Genomic DNA, 22,609 nt, shown 5'->3' on the forward strand with positions numbered 1-22,609 from the left:
ATACCAGTAATCAATGTAAAGGAATTGGTTTTTTAAAACACAGTGTAACGTATCTAACACTGAAAAGAATAAAGGCTAGAGTTTAAATAGAAACAATGTTAGAAACTTTTCTGTTAGATCCGTTACTTTGTGTTTTAAAAAAACAATTCCTTTTGATTGGTCACTGGTATTTATATGTTTATGTCATACCTGATGAAGTTTAAGTTTACACGAAACTATTAGTGTAATTAAAGTTTTCTTTTTAATTTAAACACCTCGGTTCTAGTCAGTATTTTTTTTTTAAATATGATATCAAACTAAGTAAGTCTTCAATCAAACATATATATATATATATATATATTTGTGTGGTGGTTCTGAATAACATAACAATATGACATCGATTTAATAACTCCACAAGAGGGCTTATTTCAGAAGTAGGCCTAGATAGTTCGTTCGAAGGCCTTGGTCTTCATTTTTTTATTTATTTATTTAGATTTCGGCATCGAAATTAATTTGTAAAATCCTAGTTAACTGTAGAATCAATTTTTTTGTTATGGCATATCCAATTCTTAAGCGAGGTAAGCAAATTATTATATATAAATACCTATGTATTCAATATATCTGCTTTGTCACTGAAATAAGTAATTGTTCTTCTGTTCGAAACATTTGAAACATTGTTTTTCAGTATGCTTTAATACTTTGAATATAAAACTTTTCAATAATTGAAAGCACTGTCTAATATTAACTGTGTGATATAACTTCTTTTTTGAATTAGCATTGTCATGAAAGAAAAAAAGAACTGACTAGAGGTGTTATTAGTTTTGTTAATTCTGTTGCAAAAGGTCAGATACAAGCATTAAAATAACTTGCAATATTTAACTATACGAAGTTACTGAAATCGATAAGTAATGGACCAGCATCAAGAGTTCCGGGTGCAGCTCTTGATGCTGGCTTGACTCTTAAGCCAAGTATTGTAGGGTTGTACATCTGTATACATATACGGTACTAATGATCTACAATAGACACTATTCGGTGTTTATATACTTGTGTTTATACTTGTCACTATATAGATACTGTTTTCATATATAGTGATGATCTACAGTAGACCATCACTATATGTATACATATGTTCTACAGTAGCAAGTCACTGACCACCCTTATTACAAGAATCATAAAGATGAAAATGCGACTTGTTGTGGTTCCCATTTTCCAAGAATATTCCGTTCCCAGCTGAATATTATCTATCCATCACTTTTGTTGAACATAAGTGTCAACAGAATATAATTTGTTTGAAACGTTTAAATTCAAATAATAATATAAAACACTAGAGCACCTTGAAAATAAAGCTCGCCCAAAGCGTGGGCATCGAAGGTGTTCTAGTTTGTAAGTCTGATAAAATTTGAAACTTTAAAGTTTCTACATCAATAATAAGAAATTGATGTACAGTATCCATTATATTAACTCAACTTGCCAGATTGAAGCCTCTTTTGATACTTGATAAAAATAATTTAAGTAACATCTTCTCACTGCATATCGATCTCCTGTTTTACATATGAGATTGAAGATGCCATGAAAAAGAGATTAAACCTAGAAATTATATTCTTGGTTTAGTCCTCTATCCAAGCGTAAGCCAATGAAGTTTGCGTGTGAGGTTATCCTCACAACTGGGCTACTCGTATATAGAGGCTGACTTCACATCAATCGCCTTGTATCCCATAATGCAAAGGCGACCCCTTTCCGACGTGCGGGCCGATCCGGGAGTATCTGATACCTCTAGGCAAATAAAATTTAGGCGTCCCTATACATTGTCTCTATATATTTTTTCCCCGAACTATGTAGCAAAATCTGGTGCCCCGAAGCTTAGCACCCCTAGGCGATTGCCTAGGTTCGCCTAATGATATATACATATGTATGTATATATATATATAAGTGTGTGTGTGTGTGTGTGTGTGTGTGTGTGTGTGTGTGTGTGTGTGTGTGTGTGTGTGTGTGTGTGTGTGTGTGTGTGTGTGTGTGTGTGTGTGTGTGTGTGTGTGTGTGTGTGTGTGTTTCTTCTTTCTTTCTTCATTCTACTCTTCTTTCCTTTACTCTCTCTTACTTCTTGCCCCCCCAGTGCTATTAGGGCAATTCGAGGGCGACGGGGGGGGGTGACTTTTTTCTCTCAAATTGCAGTTTCCATTGTCTACTAAAAAGTATACTAAGTGGAATAGCAAGAAGACAATCAATATAAAGTCATTACCCTCTATATACAGGTAGCTCAGTCATGAAGATACTTCACGTGCAAACCTTGCTTACACTTGGATAAAGGATTAAACCAAGAATATAATTTCTTGGCATCTTTACTTTGTAAGTATAACCAACTGAAAAAAACTTGGTGTACGGGAGTGGCGAATATGAGGTATCTGATGCTGGACTATACCTTATTTCATGTAATATACATCCGCTATATTATCTGCAGACTGGTCACTAATCTTCTTTCTTTATTTCTTTCTTTTCTTTTTGCTCTTTCCCCTAATGTTATTAGAGTATTCGAGGGCTAAGAGTGAATCTTTCCTATTTTACTTTATCTCTTTCAGTGGGAATCTGACTTCTCTCCCAGTATTCCTTACCGGCTAAACGCACACAAAGGCAAGCCACTTTGATACATATTTTGCTTAAGTTTTTGTGATATGGTACTGGAAAATGGGACACTCAAGTTGGAAGGCATCGAAAAGGGTTATTGGAGAAGAGCAAAGGAACTTCCAATGAAGCCGGATCAAAGCCTTCTGGAAGTTCAACTTCTGATAGAGAAGAAGTCTCCTCTACTTTACTGATTTACATGAAATAGGAACATGGAATGTAAGAAGCATGTATCAAGGAAAACTGAAACGTAAAGAAAGAAATGAGACGAACTCGAGTTAAGATTTTACGAATCCGTGAACTGGGATGGGTCACTTTGATATCAATGATTTCATGACGTATTACTCTGAACATGGAAACCTTCGGAGAAATCGAGTAGCATTCATTGTTAGAAAAGAATACAGAAAATACATTTTGGGTTACAATCATCTTCATCTTCACTTGAATCCACTAGATTCAAGTGAAGATGAAGTCGAAGAATTTTACAGTAGATTGCAACAAGTAGTATGCAGTATTGATAAAACAGATTTTCTCTCGATATTAAGTGATTGGAATGCAAAAGTTGGAGAAAAAGAAGAATTAGGCATCACTGGAAATTTTGGTTTAGGAGTGACAAATGAAGCCTGAGAAACGATGTTGAAATTTTGTGTCGAGAACAGTTGCTTTATTGCAAATACTTCTTTTCCACAACAAAAAACAAGATTATAAACACGGTCTTTACCTAATGGTGAATACAGAAATCAGATTGATTACAATGTTGCCAGCAGAAGATGGAAAAGTGCTCTCCAAGCAGCAAAAACACCACCTGCTCAGACTGTTGGACAGATCATGAATTATTGATAGTTGAAGTTAAATTGAAATTAAGGACTAAGAAGAAGAAACAAAAGGACAATATCAGATTGATTTAAATCATATAAATGAAGTATTTAAAGCAAAAGTCAGAAAGAATTCAAAAAGTTTGGATAGAACAGGAAGAGAATTAAAAGAACTGTGGGATGAAACAAAATGTACAGTAATAAAAGAAGGAAAGACTCTAAGTAAAACAACAAGAAAGAAAGATTCTAAATGGCTGTCAGAAAAAGCTGTTCAAAGAATAGCTTCTTCTGAAAGGAGTTTTCAGAAGAATAGGAAAGAAAAAAAATAAAACTTCATAGAAACAGAGAAAGGGTTTGACAACTGAGTGCAGATTTCCAGAGACAGGCTAAGAAAAATAAGGAAAAGCATCTAAAAGGAAACTGAAGTAATATTACGGGTAGAACAACTGATCTGTTTAGAGAGATGAATGAAGTTACAGGGAAGTTTATCCCTAGATTAGAAATTGTATGAAGTAATTCGGGAAAATGTTTGATGAATGAAGTCGCAATGAAAGAAAGATGGAAAGAGTACATAGAGGATTTGTACAAGAAAGATAATATTGACAGCAAATTAGAAAGGAGAGAATTTGTTGAGGAACCAATGATAATGAAAATCGAAGTGAAATCAGCAATAAAAGGCCGCGAAAAGTAAAAGCTGATGGAGTGTCAGTGTAATTACTGAGAGCAGCTGAAGAAAGGTAGTGAATATATTGACTGAAAATTATCAAAAGATTTGGAAGAAAATATACCGGAGATTGGAAAACATTAGTTTTCATCCCAATTCCAAAATAAATAAATAAAATAAAATCTTAGAGATTGTGAGAATTATAGAACCGTCGCTTTAATTTCACATGCAAGTAAAGTTATACTGAAAGTGATCCACCAAAGGCTGGGGCCATATGTGAATAGAGAAATGCTAAGGGGCTGCTCGTGCATATCCACTGCGGAGCTACAGCAACCCCAGTTTTTCTCGATATATAAATATACATAGTGTTTTAATTTATTTCCCTATACGTTTTTGACTTTTTGTAGTATTTTTGGTGTGTATTGAGAGGGGGGGGAGGCAAACTCAGGGACCTCCCCGGGTGGCAACAGCTCTAGCGACGCCACTGGATGCGAGCTATTAGCGTAATGCGGCACTGTCCGTCGAACAGTTCCATTGTTGTTTATATACAATTTGCTCCAGTAGTAGAGTGTTCGTAATGCTTATCGTGTTTACTCCGTCTCTTTTAATATTTGGACTTTACAATTAAAAGATTTAATTGTAATGTCCAAAAATTGTAAATCCATTCCTTTAATTACAATTAAAGGAATGAATTTTATTTTAAAGTAATTTTGAATTATACTACACTGTAAAGCCTGTGTAGCTCAGTGGATGTGGCGTTTGCACACCTTCATGATAAATTAATAATGTATAATCCAAACTATATCTGTATAACCCAAACTGTATATGTATAATGTACAATCCAAAATGTTCACAGCCAAATATAAAAGTGTCAAGTCAAACATAACAAAGGGCTATAAAGAAGTGTCTCCGAAAGAATAATTATATGTATTATAAGTAAAATAGTCATATGCACAGAAGACGTATTATAAAATATGTTATATATTATATTATAAAATATTATATATATTATATTATGTAAAATAGTAATAGGTATATATGTACTGTATATGTGTGGATATGTACATACATGTATAAATGTGTACATTTATATATGAATGGATAGTAAAGTTATGTTACATTAAAAGAAAAATACTGCTCAACTCATGTAAAAAGGACTGTAGGAAGAAACAGACACTGAGCAGATTATTGATGTTAAAAATAAGGAAAAATAAATTGTACATAATATATATTATTAAGATCAAGAAATGTAGATCAAAATGCCAATTAGAATAAGCATTCTATGTACAAATGTATATATATTTATTTGGATTGTACGTAGATGCTTCATGGTTAATAAAATATTACTCAGTGGATGTGGCGTTTGCACACCATGGCGCTGGACCGCACGAAGGAAGACTTCGTTTCGAATCTAGTCGTCGATTAGAGGAAATTTTTCTGAGCCTTTTTTCGACTGATTCCCGAGTTAGTCCGTCTCGGGCAACCGGGTTTTTTCTCCCAGAAACTCGGGTTTTTCGTCCCGTAAACTCAAAAAATCGACTGTAGAACCCACATTATTTCAGACATTAAATATATTGTGTTAGGGACCACGAGATGGCGGCACTTGTTGAGCCGCTCTCTCTCTCTCTCTCTCTTCACTGCATTGCTTAATTAGTGATAGCCTTGTGCCAGCTACTCTGATTGACTGCTAGTGGAGATTGAACTGCCCACTCAGTCTCCAAAATTTAGATAGGGCTAAACGGCCTCGCCTACTCCCTATATGGGAATAAAAAAGGCGTTAGCTGATTTTTTTTTTTTTACTAAAGTGTATAATTTTATCGATAATAAACAATATTTTTCATGTTTAGTTTTATTTTTTTAATTTCTTCCATAATTTTGATATTTTATCCAAACACGTGTACACTGTACTTACAGTGTGTATGTATATTCCGAAAGTTGCAGCACCTCCACGATTTCAAGCCTCGAGCCGCCACTGGAAATACTACAAGAACAGTGGTAGAGGAACTAGAGACCAAATAGCAAACATGACATGTATTATGGAAAGAACAAGAGAATTTTAGAAGAAAGTATTCATCTGTTTTATTGATTATAAGAAAGTTTTTGATTGTGTGGACCACAACGGACTATGGATTGTAATGAGATCAATGGGAATACCTGAACATCTAATTTTCTTGATAAGAGAGCTGTATGACAACCAATAAGCTTTCGTAAAAACAGTCTTTGAAGAACACTGTTCGAGTGTAAAAAGAGGGTGCAGCAGGGTATATACCAGGGGTGGGGGGGAACCCTTGGCACGCCAACGACGTTTTTCCGGCACGCAACACACACTCACCTTAAAAAATAATTAAATAAATAAATACGTATCCAATATCTGAGTTGTTGATTTTAACTTTAATGGAATACAATTTTATTAAGTAGAGCGATACCAAATGAAATGCAATAAAGAAATAAACACTATCAACTACTTTAGTAATAATAAGTGATAAAAAAATGAAACAAACATCCTATTTACAAACCATCTATCTCCGGGATATACTGACGGACAAGCTTTGTCCCGTTCAGTTGTATCATTCGCCTTGGCAGTCAAACGTGGCCTGACTCCTTTACTATCATTTTATATTTTTTTTTTTTTTCGTGTTTTGAAAAGAATTTATCGACTTTCTAAAGTGTGTATATATATGGATTAGATTTAATTAAATTAAGTCATTAAAATATGGATTGGGAGTATTTAATGTCAGTTAATATGTTTAATTTATTAGATATATAATCACTCTTATAATATTCTCTGATTTTACCGCTCAAGTGTGATGTTTGATCATTTGAAAAGGTTCTCCCAATACCTTAAAGATACCAAATAATAATATGTTCCCCAAAATTTCGGTTGGCACGTGTGAAAATTTTTGCATCAGAGATTTCACGATTTTGGCACGCAGACTTAAAAAGGTTGCCCACCCCTAGTATATGCTAAGTGTATAATGTCACCCTATCTTTTTAATATTTATATGAATATATTATGAGAATGGCTAACTTAACAAAGACCCAGATGGAATTAAGATTGTTTGCAGAAAAATAACAAATTTGAGATATTCAGATAATACAACCCTCATAACAGAAACTAAGGAAGATCTGGGGCAGTTTGATTCTATTGGTTGAGAGGGAAAGCAATAAAGCCAGGCTTAATTTAAACATCAGCAAAACAAAAGTGATGACTTTTTGCAATTTAAATGAATTTATGATAAAATGAGATAAAACAGAGATCGTTGAAAGTTATAATTTACTGGGATCCAGAATCAGGAATGTGAAAACGAAATTAAAAGAAGGATAGTCGCGTGGGGAAAAAAAACTGTGTTAAACATGACAAAAAATATGAAAGATACAGGCGTGAGTAAGTCTGTGAAAGTTAGAATTGTCAAAAAAAAAAAAAAAAAAAATCAGCTAACGCCTTTTTGTTCCCGTATAGGGAGTAGGCGAGGCCGTTTATTTAGCCTTATCTAACTTTTGGAGACTGAGTGGGCAGTTCAATCTCCACTGGTAGCCAATCAAAGATAACTGGCCCAAGGCTATCACTAATTAATCGGCACGCAGTGAAGAAGGCGGCTAGTAAGTGCCGCCATCTGGTGGTCCCTAATCCTAACACAATATTTTTAATGTCTGAAAATAGTGTGGGTTCGACGGCCGATTTTCTTGAGTTTACGGGACGAAAAACCCGAGTTTCCGGGACGAAAAACCCGAGTTTCCGGGAGGAAAAACCCGAGTTTCCGGGAGGAAAAACCCGCTAGCCCGTGCCAGAGATCGATTAACTCTGGAACCAGTCGAGAAAAGGCTTAGAAAAAGTTCCTCTAGTCGGCGACTAGATTCGAACGCCTTTCGTCGTGTGGTGAAAATTTTAAGTGGGGGTGCTGCATATACAAAATAAAATAATTAAAAAAATATTACTTAAATTAAGAGGATATTAAATCCCGCATAGTTTTAAAACCGAATAAGAAACTCAAAGATCGGAATCAGAGAGTTTCTTGCCGAATATAGTAAACTATAAAGTATCGGCGACACTAGCTACTCACTGATGAAGCCTCAAAAAAGGCTGAAACCAGTCTGGGTAGTGACCTCCCTCCATAATGTAATAACAGCATACATTTCCTAGGAAATGTGTTTTTACATTATGGAAAATACCTAAGAATAGCGATCTGAACTTCCTCCACCTTTGCAACGAGTCGCCCGGTATTGTACTACGTACTAGGATCACTTGCATTGGCTAACGCTAGTGTCGTCGATACTTTATAGTTTACTATATTCGGCAAGAAACTCTCGGATTCCGATCGTTGAGTTTCTTATTCGGTTTTAAAACTATGCGGGATTTAATATCCCGTAATGTTTTCATTGCCGAAATGAAGCTTATTAGTTCTTTATACTTAAGTAAGTAAAAAAATATTTTTTTCCTAATCAGTAACCAATTTATTAATAAATAAATTTACATGTTAAACAATTGCTTTATTAAAGATATTTCACCCTCACCACGAACAAACACCGATAATAAAAGTTTCGTATCTCACAGAAATATACATGCACACGATACTGCCTAAAAGAACAGTGTCAAGCGTAAACGAATATCGGCGAGTCTACCTGCAATTGGCGCGATTATTCTCAAACTGCGTTAGATCGTAGTGTATTTGTTTCGTGTAACCATAATTGAAAAAATATAATTCTTTTCATATTTTCAAAAGACACTCGTCATAATTCAGTCTGGTATCTATAATAAATAAATAATTATATGTTATTTTAACAAATTAAAATAAGATTTGCAAAAAATACTTCACCCTTTCGTATCTCAGAAATAACACAAGCAAAGCATACGATACACTGCCCAAAGAGCAGTGTCAGATTCACTAGTTACGTGCAATGAGAAGCGCAAGCGAATATCGGGGAGACTGGCTGCGATTGGTTGAATGTGATAATTCCGACACTGCGTTAGATCGCAGTGTATTTGTTTCGTAATCTAAAGCGTTAATCGAGCAATTCCAATTATTACCTACTCAATCACTGTCGAAACATAGGCTGTAACCTTTAACATGTTGTATTGCATCTATATAATGTTGTAAGCATTGTTATTATTAAAAAAAAAAAAAATTAATTTTTTCATTTTTTTTCTTTGGGGAGGGGGGGGTGCTGCAGTGTCGCAGTGCTTATGTACGGGCCGCCACTGGTGCAAACGCCACTCCTACCAATATTTATTAATTCAAAGCATCTATATACATTCAGAATAAATATATATACAATATGTACATAGCATGCTTTTCAAAGGAAACGTTTTACATTGATATTTCATTTTCATGTACAACATTATAACATGCTCAGAGGATGTTTCAGCCTAAAGTCCTTTACAATACTTTGAGCAGTCATTTCTCTTTATACAGCATAAGTCACATATTGATTTGATGCAATGCTATTACTTACCTTTAGAAAGAAGTTGCTATTTACACACACACACACACACACATATATATATATATATATATATATATATATATATATATATATGTTGCTCATAGCTGTTTGCAGATGATGCAAAGATGGAAAGAACTATGAGCAATAAGCAAATATGGCCTTACAAGAAAACTTGAATAGACTGGGCAAATGGGAGTGGGGATACCAGTTTAATGTTGTGAAATGTAAGGTTTTAAAATCTGGAAAACAAAGATAGGGTATAAAATTTATTCTTCATGGGAATATATTATTTGAGATGGAGGAAATAAGAGGTCTAGATATGATGATCGATAAGAATCTGAAATTTAGAGGACATATTGCCAAAATTGTGAGGACAACACAACGAATTCTGGGAAAAATGTGGAGGACACTGAATTGTAAAAGTAAGCAGATTCTGCTTCCATTGTATAAGGCTCTGATTATGCCACATATGGACTACTGTCCACAGATTTGGTCACCTGGTTTTCAAATGGATGAAGAGATGTTGGAGAGGGTCTAGAGGCAATTGTCAAAATAGTTTCTGATATTTGGAATCTTGAATATGAAGAAAGTTTGCGACAATGCAATTTGTCGCAAATCTTCCCCAATATAATTAACATACAGGTTAAATGTCAAAGGCCCCAAAACAGATGTCTGAGTCATATCACTATCATATCCTCTTCTGGGATATTTTCACCCTCCCCTCCCCCATACACAACTTGTTAATACCTATCAGACAGCCATTCTACAATCAATTGCACTAGTCTAATAATCCAACCCCATCTGCTCTTGTTTGATTAATTATCAACTTATCATGCGATAATCTATCAAAAGCCTTTGCAAAGTATTAGTATACTACTGTACTGATACCTCTCACATCCAATGCTACTGTCAGCTTGCTGTATATTGTAATAAATAAGTAGATTACTAAAACATGACCTCCCTTTAGCAAATCCGTACTGCCATCAAAGATAATTCCATTGTTGTCATCCCAATTCTGGACTCCCATTCTCACCAGTCTTTGCAACTTGGACCACAACACCTGACACACAGATTTACCGATAATTTTATGCTTGAATTCTGTCATCTCCTTTATGAAGTGGTACACTCTTGTCTTCCTTCCACTTCTTTGGAACTTGACCCAGTGTTAGATTCATATTAAACAAATATGTCAAGACTAAGGTTATCTCCATGGCACATGCCTTCAAAATATGCAGTGATATGTTATCAATCGCACAGTCTTATTAATATCAAGTTTGCTCATAGTTAGTCTCTCATGTCTCCTGTCAACTGGAGGGAAATACCTCCTTTATAATAACATCCTGTGATGAGATATTGAATCCAAGACCCTCAGTCCTCATGTGCCCTCTGTTACATACTACCTAAGGTAGTTGTCACTCAAAAACTCAAGAAACTCATTTTCTTTACTTTCAGTTGCTATCTTGTCATCCCAATCTATATTGTCATAATTAAAATCACTTATGATGATCACCTTTTTACCATTTGCTTGGTTATTAGCTAAGAAGGTTATTATTATTATTATTATTATTATTATTATTAATATTATTATTATTATTATTATTATTATTACCACCCCAAGACCTCATGGAGTCAAACACTCATCTGGGAGGTTCTTTTATCACACACACAGCTCATCATACCATGTTTAAAACACATTCAAAATCTTTGCAGACACCACATTCTCAGGCAAGGCATTCCAATCATTCATAACTCTGCACGAAAAAAACCTGCCTCTCACTCCCCTACTCACACCCTCTTTATACATTTTCCAGGGATGAGCTCTGGTTCTCCCCTGATCTTCCACTATTCTCTGTAAAACTTCTCCAGCATTGATCCTATAACAACCCCTTACCAACTTGTAGGTCTCTATCATATCTCCCCTGTTCCTCCTGTCCACCAGACTCTGCAAATTACATCTTCTCAATCTTTCCTCATACTCAACATTCCAGAATAATAAGAACATTATTATTATTATTATTATTATTAAACAAGACCTCATGGAGTCAAAGACTCATCTAGGAGGTCATTTTATCTCACACACATCTCATCATACCGGGTTCTTAAACACATTCAAACTCCTTGCAGACACCACACTCTCAGGCAAGGCATTCCAATCATTCACAACTCTGCACGAAAAAAACCTGCCTCTCACTCCCCTACTCACACCCTCTTTATACAGTTTCCAGGTATGACCTCTGGTTCTCCCCTGATCTCCCACTATTCTCTGTAGAACTTCTCCACCATTGATCCTATAACAACCCCTTACCAACTTGTAGGTCTCTATCATATCTCCCCTCTTCCTTCTCTCCACTAGACTCTGCAAATTACATCTTTTCAATCTTTCCTCATACTCGACATTCCAGAGGTCAGAAACTACCTTAGTCAGTCGCCTTTGGACCCTTTCCAACATCTCTTCATCCTTCTGAAAACCAGGTGACCAAATCTGGGCACAATAGTCCATGTGTGGCCTAATCAAAGCCTTATACAATGGAACAAGAATCTCCCTACTTCTACACGTCAGTGTCCTCCTCATCATTCCCAGAAGTCTTTGTGTTGTCTTCACAATTTTGGCGATGTGTCCCCTAAATTTTAGATCCTTATCCACTATCACTCCCAGATCTCTTATTTCCTCTACTTCCAACAATATATTCTCACCAAGCATAAATTCTGCATCCCATCTTTGTTTTCCAAATTTTAAAACCTTACATTTTGCAACATTGAACTCACATCCCCATTTGCTTGCCTAATCACTCAATTTATTCAAGTCTTCTTGCAAGGCCACAACATCTTCACTACTCTTTATGGTACGTCCCAACTTTGCATCATCTGCAAACAACTGAATATCTCCATCCAAATCTTCGCCAATATCATTAATATACAAGTTAAATAGTAATGGCCCTAAAACAGATCCCTGAGGCACTCCACTAGTGACTTTCCTTTTCCTGGATATTGCACCCCCATACACAACTTGTTGATACCTATCAGATAGCCAGTCTCCAATTCAATGCACTAATCTGATATCCAGCCCCATCTGCTCTAGTTTGACTGTCAACTTATCATGAGGTACTCTATCAAAAGCTTTTGCAAAATCCAAGTATATTACTGTGTATCCTTCTCCTCTGTCCAAGGAAGCAGTCACTTTATTGTAATAAGTAAGTAGATTACTAAAACACAACCTCCCTTTAGCAAATCCATGCTGTCCATCAAAGATTATACCATTGTTGTCAACCCAACTCTGGATCCTAGTTCTCACAAGCTTCTCCAACAACTTAACCACAACACCTGACACACAGATAGGCCTATAGTTTGATGCTTGAGTTCGATCACCTCCTTTATGAAGTGGCACAATCTTGCCCTCCTTCCACTCTTTAGGGACTTGACCAAGTGCAAGACTCGTATTAAAAAAATATGTCAAGGCAGGTGTCAACTCTCTGGCACATTCCTTCAGAATACGCAGTGATATATTATTAAGTCCCACAGCCTTATTTACATCTAGTTTACTCAACTCCCCAAACACCTCTTGCTCACTTACAGTCAGTCTCTCCTCCCCATCATCAACTGCTCTTAATCTCTCCATGAAGTCACATTCACAAGATTGAAAGATCTTTATGAACTGCTCATTAAGTATCTCCACCACACATTCTGCAACAGCTGCCTTTATACCATTTCCTCCAATCAATGTCATCCTTCCATAATCATTCTTTCTTTTGCTGGCTACATATCGAAAGAACTCCCTAGGATTCTTTTTAGCTTCATTAGCTAACTGCTGTTCATACCTCTCTTTAGCTACTCTCACCAACCAAGTCACCCTCCTTGCCTGGTCTTTGTAAAACTCATGAAATTGGTTACTTCCACTTCTCTTATGCTGCCTCCACAATGCCCTTTTTCTCTGTATTGCATGCTTAATCTCTTTATTCATCCATCTCACACCTAACTTATTTAACCTTCTCACCCGTGGTATACATTTAGACATCGCATCCACTAAATATTTTTTGAAAATCAACCAAGCTGCATTGATCTCTTTTCCAGCTAACTCCTCATTCCATGCTACACCTGCAAGCTGTCTCCTGAGCTCTTCATAATCACCTCCCTTGTAGTTCCACATATACCCTTTATTCACAGGGGTCCTTGCACTGCTGGCAACCACCCAAGTAATCACCTTGCACTGCTGGCAACCACCCAAGTAATCACCTTGCACTGCTGGCAACCACCCAAGTAATCACCTTGCACTGCTGGCAACCACCCAAGTAATCACCTGATGGTCGCTTTCACCAATTGGTGGATGATTTGATACCTCATTGATAATTACATCCTCCGATGAGATGACCAAATCCAAGACCCTTAATCCTCTTGTGCCCTCTGTTACATACTGTCTGAGGTAGTTATCCCTCAAAAACTCAAGAAACTCATTTTCTTTACTTCCAGTTGCTATCTCTTCATTCCAGTCTATATTGCCATAATTAAAATCACCCATAATGACCACCCTTTTCTTATTTGCTTGGCTTATTTGACTATACATTTCACTATCTCCACCATCCACATTACCAGGTCTATAACAACATCCCACCAAGTATTTGATTCTATTCACCTCTATCTCACACCATACTGCCTCAAAACCACTGGCCCCATTTCCCTCTTGCATCTCTACCTTGTATGGACATAACTCTTTCTCTATCATCAATAGCACTCCCCCTCCCTTTTTACCCCTTCTATCCTCACGAAACACATCATACCTTTCCATCTCTATTCCTGTCAGGATGTCATCCTCATCTAACCATGTCTCACTTATTCCGACAATCTCTGGGTGCACAGACGCAATTAGTGCAACCATTTCATCCGCCTTGTTTCTTATACTTCTAGCATTGGTATACAAACACAACAACTCATTTCTGGATCTACAGCTAGTTCCACTGATACCACTCACTCGATGTGATCTCTCCATGCTGGACTGGGGCCATTTCCCTTTCTGCTTCTTCATTTTAGAACCCTTTGAAATTCCATCTGTTTCCTTTTGATCCCTGATCATCCCATTACTTTCCTGCCTACACATTCTCTCACCTCCTCTTGGAGCATCCACCTTTCTCACGCTGTGTATCCCTGTCCACCCTGAGCCTCGCCGTTTCCCTGCTCCTCTTGCACACCCATTCTCTCATTTTCTATACTCATACCACTCACTTCCACATTCATTTCCACTCCTTCAATCTCTCCTGTCTTACTCTCCTGCTCTTCCACATCACTCCCTTCTCGATCTGATTCATTCTCTCTGTTCACTTCTCTACCTTCCAGCAGCAGTCTCTCCAAGCGACTCACACCATAACCACTCAAATGCAGTCCATCGCTCCCATACAGCTCACTTCGTACCTCAAACTCATTCCACACATTAACAAACTGTACTCCCATCTCCTCACACATTTCAGCCAGAATATCATTCATAATCCTTGCTCTCCGCCTCATTTCACCACAATCATACCTAGGCAACACACTGACCACCCTTCCTGTCACACTATTCTCCTTTATCTTTCCAAGTAGTCTCCTGACATTCATTTTGACATGCTCTTTGTTCTCTCTCAAATCATTCGTACCAATTAATACAATTAACTCTTTTGCTCGTTCCCGCCTCATATTCAATGCCTAAACCGTTAAAAGTGCAACGCCTCAGCTAGATTTCGTCATCATTTTACGTCTCTCTCGAACCTCGCGAGAGTGCGTAAGTGCGTGCGGAAACATCATAAGCATGCACGCTATCCACTACACCAATAACCAGATATTGGTGTAGTGGATTATGTTCTTACAAAGGATGGGAAATTTTTGCAAGGTTTAAGTTTCTTTCTACATTTGGCTATAAAATATAGAGGATATTTAATATTAATAAAATTATATAAAAATATAAAATTTAATATTAATATTAATAAAATATAAATTTTATTTTCCCCTTTTATCAAAGAAGATTCTAAGTCTTCATTTTGGCAATGTAAAATAAAAGAGACATTAAACACACATGCTTATTTTGTGCCCCAAAATGTATATATATATATACATATATAGAAACTTGGAGAGTTTCAAATATATAGAAACTTGGAGAGTTTCGAATAAAGAAGAGAGAACTTATGAGAATGCAATTCACAGCATCAGAGTTGCCTTAGCATGGGCTACTTAAAAACTTTCCAAGTTTGTTAAGTAGTGCATGAAATATGGATTGATCTGTTTATTTTACAATGTGAAATGAATATATTTAGGCTCTTTGATAATTACTCTTAAGCACAGGTTGCTGTTTACTTATGAAAAATAGAATTCTCTGAAACAGAATTGCTTTGGTATTGAATGAGGATTCTTGTAATGTTAAGGTTTCTACCTGAGCTCTGAAGAGAACCAACAGTTGAAAACAGCTGTCAGGCCAGTGAAACCTTAATCAAAAGAACTAATAAAAGTTTTGAAAACTGACCCTCTCCAGTCAGTTTAACTATATATATAGATATACATATATTTATTGGTTCATTTATTTTCATGTAGTCACATGATTAGGTGAAATATTATTACATGTTTTTAATCTTTCTTCATTCTGCAATTTGGCCAAATTAAATTTTGAATATTCTGAATTTAATTTTATATATGTTACCGCTAAAATGCAGAAATCAGTTATTCTGCAGATTATCTAGGTATTGTGCAGATTAACTAGGGTGATCCGTTAACGTGCAGAAAATCGTTTCTTTTCTCAAATTACCTAGGTAATCTGCAAATTACCTAGATAATTTGCACATTACCTACTAGGCACTCATTAAAGTGAAAATAAGATCTTTGCTGGAACAACAGCAACGTTTCTGTACACTTAAATTAACATATTAGACCTAGTAACCTGCAGAGAAAAAAAAATGGCGGCGGCATTGTCATTCCATGATTTTAATTTGGATTTCAGTCGGTTCGTTAAGTGTGAGGTCTGTTATATGTATTCCTTCGACTACATAAATGATTTGTGGATGTTTAGTGCAGATGGAACAAGGGTGTGTGCGAAATGTGACCTGAACGAGGAATTGATGAATGCGAATATGAAGTTGATGACAGAAAGTGCTAGTACAGATTGTGTCGCGAGTGCACGTTTGAAAGAGGATGGCGAGAAAGACGGGCGAAAAAAGGTTAAAAAATCAGGAAAAAAGAAAAAGAGCGATTTGACAACCGTAACGGATGTTAAAAGGGACGAAAGTGAGGCAGAAAGAAACGAAATTGAGAGAACGAATGAAAGTAGAAATGGCGTGGTGCAGAAATCGCAAGTAAAAAAAATCGAAAGAATGAATGATAGTGAAAAAAGAATGACTGATGGCGAAAGTTGGACGCATGTTGGAACGAAAGTACTGAACCAAAGAAAGATGAATGCCAGTAAAAGTGAGAAGAATGATAGCGAAAGATGGACGCATGTTAGTCCGAAAGTACGGAAACAAAGAAAGATATGTGAGAGTGAAAGTGAGAAGAATGATAGTGAAAGTTGGACGTATGTTGGACCGAAAGTACGGAAACAAAGAAGGTTGAATGAGAGGGAAAGTGAGAAAAGGGGGTCGAGAGTTAGAAAGTTAGAAAGATTTAATGATAGAGTGAATTTGTCGCGAGGTTCAGAAGGTGAATTGGATTGGATGAAGCAAGAAATGAAATGGATGCGGAATGAAATTAAGAGATTTCAGGTCAAAACTATTAAAATAAATCATGATGGCATGAAAGAGATAACAAAAGATGAGCGAGTGGCGTTGTATGGCGACTCCATTATTAAAGGTGTGCTAGAGGATAAAATGCACAAGGTATGTTTTCCAGGCGGTAAAATGAGTAGAGTGATTGAGGCATTGAATATGAGGCGGGAACGAGCAAAAGAGTTAATTGTATTAATTGGTACGAATGATTTGAGAGAGAACAAAGAGCATGTCAAAATGAATGTCAGGAGACTGCTTGGAAAGATAAAGGAGAATAGTGTGACAGGAAGGGTGGTCAGTGTGTTGCCTAGGTATGATTGTGGTGAAATGAGGCGGAGAGCAAGGATTATGAATGATATTCTGGCTGAAATGTGTGAAGAGATGGGAGTACAGTTTGTTAATGTGTGGAATGAGTTTGAGGGACGAAGTGAGCTGTATGGGAGTGATGGACTGCATTTGAGTGGTTATGGTGTGAGTCGCTTGGAGAGACTGCTGCTGGAAGGTAGAGAAGTGAATAGAGAGAATGAATCAGATCGAGAGGGGAGTGATGTGGAAGAGCAGGAGAGTAAGACAGGAGAGATTGAAGGAGTGGAAATGAATGTGGAAGTGAGTGGTATGAGTATAGAAAATGAGAGAATGGGTGTGCAAGAGGAGCAGGGAAACGGCGAGGATCAGGGTGGACAGGGATACACAGCGTGAGAAAGGTAGATGCTCCAAGAGTAGGTGAGAGAATGTGTATGCAGGAAGGTAATGGGATGATCAGGGATCAAAAGGAAACAGATGGAATTGCAAAGGGTTCTAAAATGAAGAAGCAGAAAGGGAAAAGATGTTGTGGCCTTGCAAGAAGACTTGAATAAATTGAGTGATTGGGCAAGCAAATGGGGATGCGAGTTCAATATTGCCAAATGTAAGGTTTTAAAATTTGGAAAACAAAGATGGGATGCAGAATTTATGCTCGGTGAGAATATATTGTTGGAAGTAGAGGAAATAAGAGATCTGGGAGTGATAGTGGATAAGGATCTAAAATTTAGGGGACACATCGCCAAAATTGTGAAGACAACACAAAGACTTCTGGGAATGATGAGGAGGACACTGACGTGTAGAAGTAGGGAGATTCTTGTTCCATTGTATAAGGCTTTGATTAGGCCACACATGGACTATTGTGCCCAGATTTGGTCACCTGGTTTTCAGAAGGATGAAGAGATGTTGGAAAGGGTACAAAGGCGACTGACTAAGGTAGTTTCTGACCTCTGGAATGTCGAGTATGAGGAAAGATTGAAAAGATGTAATTTGCAGAGTCTAGTGGAGAGAAGGAAGAGGGGAGATATGATAGAGACCTACAAGTTGGTAAGGGGTTGTTATAGGATCAATGGTGGAGAAGTTCTACAGAGAATAGTGGGAGATCAGGGGAGAACCAGAGGTCATACCTGGAAACTGTATAAAGAGGGTGTGAGTAGGGGAGTGAGAGGCAGGTTTTTTTCGTGCAGAGTTGTGAATGATTGGAATGCCTTGCCTGAGAGTGTGGTGTCTGCAAGGAGTTTGAATGTGTTTAAGACCCGGTATGATGAGATGTGTGTGAGATAAAATGACCTCCTAGATGAGTCTTTGACTCCATGAGGTCTTGTTTAATAATAATAATAATAATAATAATAATAATAATAATAATAATGTTATTTATTTTTCAATATCTAAAGAATCAAGTTAATACAATCAAACAATCAACAAATTAGTTGATAGAATCAATCATCAATCAATTAAAAAACTATAATACAAAGAATCAAATGGTTTAAAATATTATTACAATTAAGGAAATGAATTTGCAAAACATATGACACTGGCGAAACCAAACTAAAAGTGGAGGGAGAGGGGGGGAAGGAGTAGGGAAAGGAAATGATAGAAACAAACTTTTGAACTTTAACGATACGGAAGCCGTTAATGTGCACATTACCTAGGTAAAATGCGGAAAACTCTTGATTCCACACGTTAACGGAGCAAATCAGTTAATCTGCAGATTAGCTAGGTAATGTGCACATTAATGGCTTTCGAGCTTTAGCGGTAACAGATACACCATAATACTTTTGGATTTTGCTAAGGCTTTTGACAGAATACATCATGGTAAACTTTTGCATAAATTGGAGAATATGGGTTTGATTTATAGAATGTTAGTGTGGGTAAGAGGATGGCTGACTGACAGATATCAAAGGTATAATGGGGATCAGTGCTTGGGCAACTGTTATTAAATTTATATATTAATGATATTGGGAAGAATTTGACAAACGACATACAGCTATTTGCTGATGATGCAGAGATAGATAGGGTAATCAGGAATGCTATTGATTATATGCAGTACTTGCAAATTGATTTGAATAGGCTGGAAATGCAGGCATGGGAAAATGGATATCAGTTCAATGTCAGTAAATGTAAAGTCATTCACATTGGTGTGATTTGATATCCAATGTCGCATTATATTGGCAGAATTATGCTAGAAGTAACTGATGAGATAGGGATCTTGGATTGTTAGTAGATAGGAAGTTGAAGTTCAGGGGCCATGTAGCAATAATTGCAAATACAACTCAAAAGATAATTTCAATGCTGAAATGAATGTTCACATGTAAAGATAAGGATATAATCTTTACATGTGAACCACAACAAGTCTTTGATAAGATCTCACTTGAAGTATTGTGTGCAGATCTGGTCTCCTGGTTTCCGTTGTGATTTTGATATAGTAGAGAGAGTGCAAAGGAAAGTGTTAAAAAATGATATCAGGATTGTGGAATATCGTTATGAAGACAGACTGAGAATTTGCAGACTGCAGACACTAGCAAACAGGAGAAAGAGGGGGTGATGAGAGACTCATCAAGGGAGTCCAAAGGCTCCCTTGATGAGTCTTTGGACTCCCTGGAGGTGTCTAATGATAATAATAAAAAAATAATAAAAATAAATATGTGATTGGGACTTAAAAACTTCTGAAAGGGTCATACAGGATTTCAGTTGATAGAATGTTTCAATTTATGGAGGGTGGGTAAAGGACAATTTTTCTCTCATAGAGTGGTGCATGATTGGAATGGATTGTTATTGGATGTTGTAAGTGTAAGCAGTGTGAATGAATTCAAGAATAAGTATGATAGCTGGTGCATGTAGTATGTGGCCTCCTTTGATGAGTCTCTGACCCCCTGGAAGTCTCTCTTAATAATAGTAATAATAATAATAATAATAATATATATATATATATATGGGTTAAAAACTTTCTGAAGATGCACCGACAACATTTATAGGCTGCCCATTCAACACATGCCACGAGAAGAATCTAGACTTCTAGACCATGAGAAGAACCTAGACCACAAGCTTCCTAACAGCAGCATAGCTAGGTTTTTGGTGCCCCTTTGCTAATTCATAATTACTTGCCTTGATTGTAGTGTGCCACTTTCGGTAAGTGGTAAAATAACCTTTCACTGTTACACCTGTGACACCAGCACCCTTAGCAACTGTCCCAATGCCATAATGTTCCTATGCCCCCACTTCCTAATCACACTGTTACTGATTTATTATTATTATTATTACCCAAGACCCCATGGAGTCAAAAACTCATCTAGGAGGTCCTTTTATCAAAACACACACACAGCTCATCATACCGTGCTTTAAACACATCAAATTCTCTGCACAGGGGCGTGCCAGAAGTGTCCAGCACCTGTGTGCAAAACTTTAGTTGGCATCCCTATACCCCTTCCCCCAATAAAAAAACACTTTATAAAAATTTTATTTTTAATATTTGATGGCAATAAAGTGAGTATTTCATTTTGAATTTTATCTGCTAAATAGGAGGACATATTTTTAAAGTCAGGATCATTAGTTACATGTCGCGTGTGTTCCGATATAAAAGGATCACACTTTTCTAACATCTCAATGCATTTTAAAAAATTACCATTGTTGCGATTGTAAAGTTTATTACTTTTACCACGAAGAGCTAGATTTCGTTTGCCTAAAAACTGTACTACAAAAATTATTCTTTATATAACTTCATACCAAATTTCCTTTTATTATCTAAAACTGTTTGTTGCAAATGATCAATACAAGTTTTATTTTTTAAGGATGTAATTAATTCTGTCCATTTTTTGTAATTGCTCAAATGATTTAAATTTTTCTCATGACGATTCAAGTACATTGCAAGAAGTTGCCTATATTCAGAATATAGAATACAGCAGAATATAGAATAAAGTTAAAAACTGCAGCAGATTTTCTTATAAATGTTTACAGCAAATGCGAGTGTGAACAAGATTAAACAAATTCAAATGCACGTTATCCTGTAAACAGTAAACTCATGCAAGTTCAAGTGTTTATGCTAAACTAATTGTTAGAACTAGGATCAGAATAAAATAAGATGTTAAGGAATAATAACAAATAAGTGATTATAAATAATTTGTTTAAAACAAATCTATAAAATATAATTAAAATTTAAACAAAAATGTAATTTATTTTGATATAATTAATGAATAATATATTTTTTAAGTATTTCCTCCTCACCTGAAATCTTTGGTGTCTTTACTATCATGGCGCCTGTGTGCATTGCACACATTGCACATATTGCTGGCGTGCCCCTGTCTCTGCAGACACTACACGCTCAGGCAAGGCATTCTAATCATTCACAATTCTGCATGAACAAAACCTGCTTCTCACTCCTCTACTCACACCCTTCTTATACAGCTTCCAAGGATGACCTCTGGTTCTCTCCTGATCTCCCACTATTTTCTGTAGAACCTCTTCAGCATTGATCCTATAACAACCGCTTAATAACTTAAAGGTCTTTATCATATCTCCCCTCCTCCTCCTCCTGTCCACCAGACTCTCAAGTTGCATCTTCTCAATCCTTCCTCATACTCGACAATCCAGAGATTTAGGAACTACCTTAGTCAGTTGACCCTCTCCAACATCTCTTCATCCTTCTGAAAACCAGGTGACCAAATCTGGGCATTATTGTCCATGTGTGGCCTAATCAAAGCCTTATACAATGGAACAAGAATCTCCCTACTTCTACAAGTCAGTGTCCTCTGCATCATTCCCAGAAGCCTTTGTGTTGTCTTCAAAATTTTGGCTATGTGTCCCCTAAATTTCAGATCCTTATCCACTATGATCCCCATATCACTTATTTCCTCCACCTCTGACAATATATCCTCACCAAGCATAAATTCTGCATCCATTTTTGTTTTCCAAATTTTAAAAACTTATGTTTTGCAACATTGAATTCACATCCCCAGTTACTCAAATTATTCAAGTCTTCTTGTAAGGCCACAACATCTTCTCTACTCTTCATGGTTCGTCCCAAAATTGCATCATCTGCAAACAACTGAATATCTCCATCCAAATCTTCACCAATATCATTA

At 36.5% G+C, this 22,609-nt stretch overlaps 1 protein-coding gene across 1 annotated transcript in view; it reads left to right on the forward strand.

Annotated features, from left to right (window-relative positions):
- The first annotated feature begins 426 nt into the window (after nucleotides 1-426).
- Nucleotides 427-22,609, forward strand: part of LOC150110110 (putative carbonic anhydrase 3) — a 290,668-nt gene continuing 268,485 nt past the window's right edge. The window contains exon 1 of the mRNA XM_090415351.1: nucleotides 427-557. Coding sequence (XP_090271477.1) covers nucleotides 533-557 — 25 coding nt within the window. The 5' untranslated portion in view covers nucleotides 427-532. The remainder of the gene's footprint in view (nucleotides 558-22,609) is intronic.

Source organism: Typopeltis vanoorti, chromosome 1 (assembly GCF_054136105.1).
Source record: "Typopeltis vanoorti isolate ZY-2024b chromosome 1, IOZ_Tvanoo_1.0, whole genome shotgun sequence".
In the NCBI taxonomy this organism is placed as follows: Eukaryota; Metazoa; Arthropoda; class Arachnida; order Uropygi; family Thelyphonidae; genus Typopeltis; species Typopeltis vanoorti.